The 9,931-nt window shown below is 37.8% G+C and overlaps 1 protein-coding gene across 1 annotated transcript; it reads right to left on the reverse strand.

Moving 5' to 3' along the window:
- Window positions 1–3,375: 3,375 nt before the first annotated feature.
- CMC2 (C-X9-C motif containing 2) lies at window positions 3,376–9,929 on the reverse strand. Its single transcript, XM_039353472.1, has 4 exons — window positions 9,809–9,929; window positions 6,384–6,517; window positions 3,841–3,912; window positions 3,376–3,561 (listed from the first exon to the last, which is right to left on the reverse strand). The coding sequence occupies exons 2-4, from the start codon at window positions 6,462–6,464 to the stop codon at window positions 3,493–3,495; spliced, it is 222 nt and encodes a 73-aa protein (XP_039209406.1). The 5' UTR covers window positions 6,465–6,517; window positions 9,809–9,929; the 3' UTR covers window positions 3,376–3,492.
- Between the last annotated feature and the right edge of the window lie 2 nt (window positions 9,930–9,931).

Here is a 9,931-nt window from a genome sequence, read left to right on the forward strand (position 1 = left end):
CATAATTCCTTCATAAAAAAAAAAAATCAAATTCTAAATCTTACTTTTGTAACAACAAAAAAATACATCGGTATGATTATTCTAATTTCAGGGTTTTTTTTAAAAAAAAACTTTATGGTCAGTAATTATTTTAAAGAGGTTTTTTTTTTAAAAAAAAAAAGCTTCTTCGTCTAGTTTTATCTTTCCAGTATCACTTGAGTATTTAGTTATATGGGTGTACTGTATATACTGGGTTGAATATCTTTATTAATATCCACAGTATTTAATAAAATGCAAATATTTGCTGTTAAGTATGTCATATGATTTCATGTAAATGGTTTTGTACAAATCTTTAAAAGATTCCCCAGTTTTTGCATTTGTAGATATGGAAAAGTAAGCAATTCAATTTTTTTCTGTTTGTCTTGCATGTGTGTATGTATGTATGTACGTGTGTGTGCGTGTGTATGTATGTATGTATGTATGTATGTATGTATGTATGTATATATATATATATATATATTGCTGTAAATAAAATGTGTGTTAGTTGGTGCCCTTCTGTTTCAACAAATAAGCTTGCTGATTTTAATACAGTATATATTTTCAAATATATATATATATACATATAAACTTTTTATATTTCTGTGGTAGATTAGGGTAAGCGTTCTAGGCAATCTTTTCACACGATGGTTGACTCGTCTTTTAATTCTCTAGTATTCTGAGATTGATGCCAATTGTGTTTTTTTTCCACTTAAAATAATACAGTTTTACTGTTATTAATATATGCAGGCAGATTTTTTTTTTGTTTCCTCCCTTCCTTTCTTCCAGCCTTGAAATAAATGAATTTGTAGATTTGCTGCATTTGTGAATAAGCCTTACCATTAGTTTGAAACAAAGATTGTGAACTGCATAAGGAAAATGAAGAGTCAGCTCTCTGGGATGGCAGAATAGCAAGGATGATAACATCCTTTTATAATGTGTGTATTCCAGGAGTTGTAGGCCCAACACATCTGGAGGACATGGGGTTGCAGAAGGTGGGCTTAGAACAGCTGATCCTGCCTTGCGGACATGAAACAAATGGGGGCAATTCACATTGAAACCTTCCCAACACCAAAACTGACCCCTCTTTCCAAGAATAATTTCTCTGCACCAAGTATGGACTTCAACCAACCTGTAGAACAGGGGACACCAACCTTAGTAACTTTAAGACCTGTGGACTTCAACTCCTGGAATTCTGGAAGTTGAAGTCCACAGGTCTTAAAGTTGCCAAAGTTGGGGACCCCTGCTGTAGAAGACTTGAAGAGTGGTGGTTTGAGGGAAACCATGTTCAATGGATTTCACCCCCATTCTTTTGATGAATTTTAAGAAAACCCCTTGCCTCTAACAGCTGCATTCCGACAGTTGACAAATGTAGAATGCAGGGCCGTAATGTTTTTCTAGTGAAATGGAGAATACGGGTTGTTTTAGTTGTGTGTATGTGTGTTCGTTTCAGACATAGGTAGGCTCTTTAGCATGGGCTTTGTTGTGTAGTCAGGGATGGAAGCCTCTAGCCCATGGGTCTAATCCAGGGGTCTTCAAACTTGGTCCTTTTATGACGTGTGGACTTCAGCTCCCTGAATTCCTCAGCCAGGCATGCTGGCTGAGGAATTCTGGAAGTTGAAGACCACACGTCGTAAAAGGGCCAAGTTTGAAGACCCCTGGTCTAATCTGACCAACTCTAATCTAAGCATCCTTAATCTGCTCAGGTTCTTTATGTGGCTCAATCTATAAAACTCAAACCTGGTTGAAGCCAACTCTCTTTGGGAGACCCTAAAGTTTACATAAGAGATGTAGAGACAATCTGAACTGTGCATTGAAATGCTCCACATCATAGGTGGATATATCTCTGTTCACCCCCTTAACAATATGTTTTGAAGCCGTTCTTAATACCTTTGACAATACTTTCAAACAGGATTTTGGCTTCTAGACAATAATATATTGTATGTAAATACCAAGCTTCCATTAAAAACAATAAGGACCAAAGAATTCCTTTTTTTTTTTTTCAATCCTGCTTTTGGTTGTCACATCCCCTTCGACTTGCATTTTGTATCATCTTTAATTCATTTTAGGGAAAGAAAAAAGGGCAAGGTAGCCAGAGGAAGTCTATCTGCTGGAAGAAAGAAAAAAAAAGGAAAATGAAAAATAGTTATAGGTAAGGAGGTGTCTATTGGTAAGGCTTATTACCAAACTAAATAAAGATAAAGCAGGTAACCAAAAAAGAGAGAGAAAAGAATTAAAATATAGATTTTTTTTTTCAGATACGGCCCATAAGTTATTTTGTTGTCTGAATTTCATGTTTCCAATATTTATAAAGATGAAGACTGCACAGTATGACCAATATGAGGGTATGGGGCACCCCTTAACCACAGTGTTGTAAATATTTCAGAAATTAGTTCAGTACCGAGGGATGCATATCTTCTGATATATCTGGTATCGTGACTGTGTAGATCAAATTGTACACAATTTATTTGTCCATGGTCCTGTAAACTAGTGTATGAACACATTTTTCTGGGTGCCTTAGAAGTTGTATTTTTCATGGTGTGTTAATATGCAGTATTTATACATTGTGAGAAGCTGCTTTGAATAAAAACATTCAAACTTCCCTTTGGTGGATCAATGGGGCTGTGGCAATCTGTCTCAAGGTGGAGTGACTTTTTTTGCATTTAGAATGCTTCCAGAACTGTTACCAGATTTCAGTAGCTTGATTGATTGATGATGATGATGATGATATCCATTCAGCCATATGTGACTCTTGGAGATTCTAGGTCTCTCCACATTTTCCAGTCTTGTGCTACTTCTGTTCTGGCTGGGGTGTCAGTTTTAATGGTGTCCAGCTAGCTTAAAACTTAATTTCATTTCCTTGGTTTTGGTTTACTGTTGAGGCAAAGGTGGCCTGTCAACAATCCATGGTTAAGCTAACCATAGATTATAAGAACTCTCTATACCTGTCAATGGTCAGATTAGTACATTCTTCTATGGCAAGCTAATCAAGGTTTTTTATCCATAGTTTGCTGAACAAACTATAAATAACTTTTAACAAAGTATACTAAACCATAGTTTGTAACCCAGAACAACTGGTTTTTATAGCACTTTAATTCTTGGCTAGCTACTGTTTACTACTGAACTAACCCAATTGCTTAGATTTATACAATGTACTTGACAATGTTCATAGAATGGGCTTAGCTATAGTTAATTGAACCATGTCCCAAACGTGCTTTTTCAAAAGGCAACTGGACTTTCTTCATTTTTTCTTGAAGGATGTTTCGCTTCTCATCCAAGAAGCTTCTTCAGAACTGATCTAAAGGATTCCCTCGGCATTCTTTAGATCATGCCAAATAACTGAAAAGCATCCAGATCCCACCGCTTGCAAGGCGTTTTTATTACTGCAAATTAAATATGTTTTCAGGAGACAGAAGGTGCTTTTTCCATTGACCTCATGGTGTCCAAATAGCCACTTCGCCAGTTCTAACCTTCTGGTCAAGCCTCCCTCAATCTCCGCTGCATCTCCTTTGCATGTTCGTGGCTCTTGGCACGGTTGGCTTCATACTGGAAGGAAAGGAAGGCAGGATACCAAATGAAAAACGACAGAATCTGGAAGTCTGAGAGAGCTGGCCAACATCAGCTCAGCTGTCTTGATATAAGCCACAATTTTATACTGTGTCATGATGCTGCCATGCCTAATAATTATGCAATTTGCATCATTTGGGTGACAATGTCTCGGTGAATATGAGAACACCGGGTCCCAATAGAGTCACTTAGTCGCCAGGTTTACTAAACTGACAAGCTGACAAGATTATCAATATCCCCATTCCCAATTTTTTTTACCTCTTTCTTTAGGCATTTCCTCATTGCTCTGTCAATATCATTGCAATGGCCAAAAAACTTCAAGAAAGAATGCTGGAAGGGAGAAGAAAAAGAACAATTGTTGTTGTTAAAAAGGGGGGGAGAAACCCATCCCAAATAATATTCTAGAATCTCTAGTGTTACTACTTCCTATGCCAACAGTGTATTTTTTTTTTAATTAAAGTATTCAGTTATCAAGCAAGGAGAGAAGCAAAGACATTGCAAAATCAACCTCCAGCATTAAATTATTTAAAAAATATGTATTTTTTTTTAATTTTCTTCCAAGAAAATAATAGCAGTTGCTAAATTAAAAGGTCAATTGTTTCATCCTATTCTCTACAAAGGTGACATGTTGTTTAATATATGTTGAATTTTCACTTTGGTGCCATTAGTCGGCAAAAGGTTGTTCTTGAGCTGCTAAAATAAAGCCTTCACTTTCTTTCTTTAATATGCCTGTTCTTAACCAGCTTCATGTGGGGTTTTTAGCGGCTTTCCCTTCCATATCCTTCAAGTATTTCATTATAGTATTATTACTATATTTTATTATAGTATTATAGCATGGCATCTGGCATGCTGGGGTCCATGGGGTTGTGAAGACTTGGACATGACTTAGCGACTGAATAAAATTATAGTATAGCATTATAGTATTACTACTAATAATATCACTACTACTAATTTCATTATAGTATTACTACTACTAACGGTATTAGCCACCTCACTTCAAAAGATGCTGGGCAACTTACAACTTCCAATGCACAATTAAAAACATCAAAACCAAGAAAAGCCTGGGCAAAATCAGTCAAAACAAAAATTACAGAGACTCCATTCACCTTCAACATTGCCCTTCAAATCTGAATCTTGGCACACATCTAGTAATTAGCAGTATAATCTCCTTTCAATACACCTGTAACTAACTGGAAGGGGCACGTGGAACATGTAAATATGCTGCCTTTAGACTGAGATGAATTCCTGCTGGAGCTGAAAATGTTTTCTCAGCTGGTACTTTCTCAGGTGATACCGAGCTGGCAATATTCCCCGTTAAGTTGGAGAAAATATCCAATGCATGACAAACAAATAATAGACATTGTTCTCTTGGAAGCACACCGGTCATTTTTAAGTCAAACAAAAAGTAACGTTGTTTTTTGTCAGACCTGGAGAGAGTAAAGAACTACCATTTATTTGCAAGCGGTAAATCTTGCAACGTCCAGGGAAAATGTGATTCTTCTTCTATCGAAATATACTGTAGCTGATAAAGTTGTTTAACCCAGGATCTACAACTGACCAAATAATTCCAAAGACTCAGGAAGGATTTTGGGGTTTGGGGGGATAATGCCTATCCACCCTCCAGTCAGAGGACCTTTGACAAAAGAGCCATTTTTCGCCAATACAATACAGGAATTTGCTTTTTTAAAAAAATCTCAATGAGAATTTGGGAGTTCCTGAAGTATGTTTGACTCCTTTGTTTGGTTCAGAAGACAGAAGTCATTGAAAAGACAGGAAGCGGTTGGCAGTTCTATTGCCTTCAGTCTGGATAGGCTAACATTTATACATGCATTATCACGATGGAACACACAATTCGTGGAAACAGAAGTTTTCTTCCGTTTCAACCAGCCCTAAAAACCATTGGTACCAAGAACGTAAAAGCCTAAGCAAAGCGTTCCTGTTGAGAATGGGAAGTATACAGAGGATAAAAGGCTTTATTTACAAAAGGAAGGATGAAGAAAAAGCACCTTCCTCCTCTCTTCTCCCTGGACCGTTCAAAAAATATTTTCACAAGTGCTGTGGAAGGTAAATTACATATAATAATTCAAGCATACTATCCTTTTCCCCCCAGTTCTGGACATATCTCAGGATAATGGAATGCTATGAGCTTTGCTGGACCAGCCATTCCTAAAACTGATCCCAAACATGGTTGGGGAAAAAATGCCCTTTAGTTCTTCTAACACTGGATCACTGTCCATGGTTTACTGGAAGAATTCCTACAGCAACTGAAAGGAATTTTTTTTTGAGTCTGGATCTGTCTTTCCACCCCATGAAACAAAGGACTCTTAAGACTCTAAGCTCCGTTCAGGTAAGAAGAGAATCAAAGCTTCAAGGACTTCACAAGGGTATCACACCTCATGTGACTTCCCGCTACAGGTCTGGGATAAATTTTTGTTTATAAGCATAATAAAAGCTCACGTTGTTCAAGTGATAAAGAAATTGTAGCAGGCGAAGCTCTATTTGTAAATTATCGGTACAAAGGAAGCAATCTCTTTTTAGTCACAGACATTCAAAGAGCCAAGGTTGCCTACCCCTGGACCTAGGCATCCTGGTGTGTAACAAAGGCAACAAAAACCAAGCTTTGTTGTAAAGACATTCCTAGCAACATTCTGTGTGCTCTTGAGGCAGCAAGGAATAGGCAGAACTTTCTAGAAAAAGTTAGCTATCATGTGGTACTACCAGCAAATGTCAATCTTGTCTAAGAACAGGATAACAAGATCTGTGGAGATGTAGCAGCATTCTGGATTCTTTCAGAGTCTTACCTCCTTGTGGCACTTTTGAAGTTGACGGATGATAATGTTACACTCTTCAGTATGTAGATGAGGTGACAAGTTCGGATGCATCACGAGTTAGGAACCACTCATCCCAAAGAAAAAAAAAACATAGGGTCTTCCTCCTGTCAATATTTGATATCAATCATGTTGAATGTCATGCCATCTTGTTCTGAGCACATTTGTTAGGAACGGCAATGTTATTGGAACCGAGACATGGCCGTAAAGCATTTCCACGTGCAGGTGACTCAGCAGCATGTTCTACCAGCTTCCTGCCATATGAAGGATACTCCTCAGTCTATTCCAAGGGTAGTCAACCTTGGCTCTTTTATGACTCATGGACTTCAATTCCCAGAATTCCTGAGCCAGAATTCTGGGAGTTGAAGTCCACGAGTCATAAAAGACCCAAGGTTGACTATCCCTGGTCTATTCCAAAGCAGTGGAAGAACTGGCCTGTGGTCATTCAGGAAATACAGACAGGTTTTCAAATGGGGTTGACTTAAAAGGCAACCTGATCCAGCCAACCTTCTGGAAAGTCTCAGAAAGTTGCTGAAACAACAGCTCTTCCTGGATAAGTTCCAGCCAGCATTAACCACTACAGTACAGTATGACAGGACCTGTCCAGGGTCCTGATATTTTTCTTTTAAAGACCACATAAATCAAAGCCCTGCCCTTCCAGTAAGTTTTGCTATTGTAAACTGTGTCCCTTGAAATAGTTAAACTACCTGGTGCACGATACAGCTACAAAAATCCCATAGAATAAAGTTGAGGGCCAGATTTGCTTGTAATCTTACAAGCTTAGGAGAGTCCATAAAGTAAAGACCCCAAGTCTAGCTTGATAGACATGATAGTACTCTTCCAATATTTAAAGGGCTACCACAAAGAAGAGGGGGTCAATCTGTTCTCCAAAGCACACGAAGGCAGGACAAGTAGCGAGAATGGAAACATCAAGGAGAAATCCAACCTAGAACTAAGGAGAAATTCCCTGATAGTGAGAACAATTAACCAGTGGAACGACTTGCCTCCAGTAGTAGTAGTAGTAGTAATGGTGGTAGTAGTAGGAAGAAGAAGAAGGAGGAGGAGGAGAAGGAGAAGTAGTAGTAGTAGTAGTAGTAGTAGTAGTAGTAGTAGTTGGAAGAGACCTTGGAAGTCATCTAGTCCAACCCCCTGCTCAGGCAGGAAACCCTATACCATTTCGTACAAATGGCTATCCAGTTTCTTCTTAAAAACTTCCAGTGTTGGCGCATTCACCGCTTCTGGAGGCAGGTTGTTCCACTGGTTAATTGTTCTAACTGTCAGGAAGTTTCTCCTTAGTTCTAGGTTGCTTCTCTCCTTGACTAGTTTCCATCCGTTGCTTCTTGTGGATGCTCAATCACTGGAGGTTTTTAAAAAGAGATTCAACAACCATTTGTCTGAAATGGCATAGGATCTCTTGTTTGAGCAGGGAGTTGGACTAGAAGACCTGCAAGCTCCCTTCCAGCTCTGTTATTCTGTTATTGTTATTGGGCTTAAAATTGCAGCACCTGCAGAATATCACATTGGGAGCATTTGAGCTGCTTTTGAGCCAATTGGCAAAGAGTTTTTCCTTCTGCTTTTAGGGCTGAGGAAATCATTTATCCAGTAAAAGGAGTTATTTGTGAGTAGGAAACGAGCAATAGCTATTCTCTGGGGAGAAAATAATTTCTCTGCTTATTTATTTTTTTCATATTGCCATCACACCTGGACTGGACATTTATTCAATGTGGCTGAGCTGGGCTGTATTCATCTCAGTTTACGCCACTAACAAATTAATATATAAATAGCCACAAGGTGGCGAGGCAGCAAGCAGAATAGATTATCCAGTGCCATTTTCTTGTAAGTATTAATATGTACAACTGTGTAAAAGTAATAATTATATTTGAATAAGAGGCTTAAAAAAATAGTTGTCCTATTTTATATATATATACATTTTTGTCAGGATTATTTGATCCCTAATAAAGTGGTACCATATTAAGTACTTTATGTTCAGTTATAGCACAAGACTATTTATGTGACAAAATTAAATATTCATACAGGCTTCCATACAGCATGCTGCACAGAGTAATCAGGGGTTTTCCACAGAATATATGATTCATTCAAGCTTTATTAGTAATAAGCATCTTAGTGGAAAAATTCTAATTCACAACTGAGATAACTAATATGATTCAAATGATGCATGAAATCTACTTCTAGATTTGCAGAAAGTAAACAGAACAATGAAAATAGAAAATCACAGTAATAAAGAGTGCTTTTCCTTCCATTTATTTGGTGTTTAACACTACTTCTAGGATTCGATATTTCTGCTATAAAGTTGTCTATTAACAATGAAAGTCAAGAAATCTACTCAGTAATTTGAAATCTAAAGCTGCTTTTCTTACGTTGTTTGTTAAGAAGTGAAGTTAGATAAAATGACGTTGCTTTAGGAATCTAATTTACAAAACCAAACCATCCTATTTCCTGACTATTTAATTGCAGTAGTAACGCTGTTCACATTACAGATCCCGCTCTTTCTAAAATCTACCTAAGGACTGGAAGGATCAAATTCAGGATTAGCTATAAGCAAAGTGTGTAGAGGTCTTTGCTTAATGGCCAGGTGCTTAGTAACCCTTCAAAGTTACAACGGACTCCAAAAGGTATCACCCCAATGGTCATTATGATGCATTTCAGGTTTTGGGCAGCTGGTTCTCCTTTACACCCAGTTACAGTGTTCCATGGTTATGTGATGCGATTCAAACTTTCCAACAAAAACACCACAGAAATGCATTGACTCCTTAACAACCATAGCATTCTGCCAAAAAAGGTTGTAAAATTGGGATAGTCACATGGGTGCTTCGACTTATGATCATCATGACTTACAACCTTCATGACTTACACTGGAAATTCTGGGCTCCATTACAGTTATTAGTCAGGGACCAACTGTATATGTTTTTATCCTTCTGAGTAAGAACGAATAGAATCGCATTGCAAATCCATCCGTGTTGATGAATAACAAGCAAATTTAAAGTTCCTTCAATCCAAGTTTATTCTCAGTTTAATATCTGGTGCCTGAAAGATGCATCACAGTCTTAATATTACTAAAACAGATGGATATAATGCCTAATGTCCTTTGTTCTGCAATTTCATCTACAGTATCTTCAGCTGATTTATGTATATTCCCACCTTTCATTTCAAGGGTGCCTTCCAGAACATTTATTCAAATAGAACAGACGCACACACATCTAATTTAATTGTATAACTTCATTATATAAATATATATAAAAAGAAATCATTACTATTTCCTCTCCCTCGCATTTACCTCCCACAATTGCATTTACACTTCGGCTCCCCCACCGCTTTTCACCCCTATTTAAGTTAATAAAAATTACTTAACGCTGAAATAGTAAATTAAAAGACCTTACCCAGGAAGTGCATAACCCGGAAGCGAGCGTCTCTCCATCCGGAAGTTATTCTCGGAGTCGAGTGAGTCACACGCCGAGGTTTCTACTCCCCCCCCCCAAATCGAGCGCAAGGACCACAGCGGA

Source organism: Crotalus tigris, unplaced genomic scaffold (genome assembly GCF_016545835.1).
Source record: "Crotalus tigris isolate CLP2741 ecotype Arizona unplaced genomic scaffold, ASM1654583v1 scf7180000018525.42219311030:4301911, whole genome shotgun sequence".
Classification (NCBI taxonomy): domain Eukaryota; kingdom Metazoa; phylum Chordata; class Lepidosauria; order Squamata; family Viperidae; genus Crotalus; species Crotalus tigris.

Coding starts and splice junctions, on each gene's coding strand:
- CMC2 (XM_039353472.1), bottom strand. CDS start 6,464: ATGCATCCGAACTTGTCACCTCATCTACATACTGAAGAGTGTAACATT. Junction 3,913..6,383: donor TTCAAAAGTGCCACAAGGAG/GTAAGACTCTGA, acceptor TCTCCCTTCCAG/CATTCTTTCTTGAAGTTTTT. Junction 3,562..3,840: donor GGAAATGCCTAAAGAAAGAG/GTAAAAAAAATT, acceptor CTTTCCTTCCAG/TATGAAGCCAACCGTGCCAA.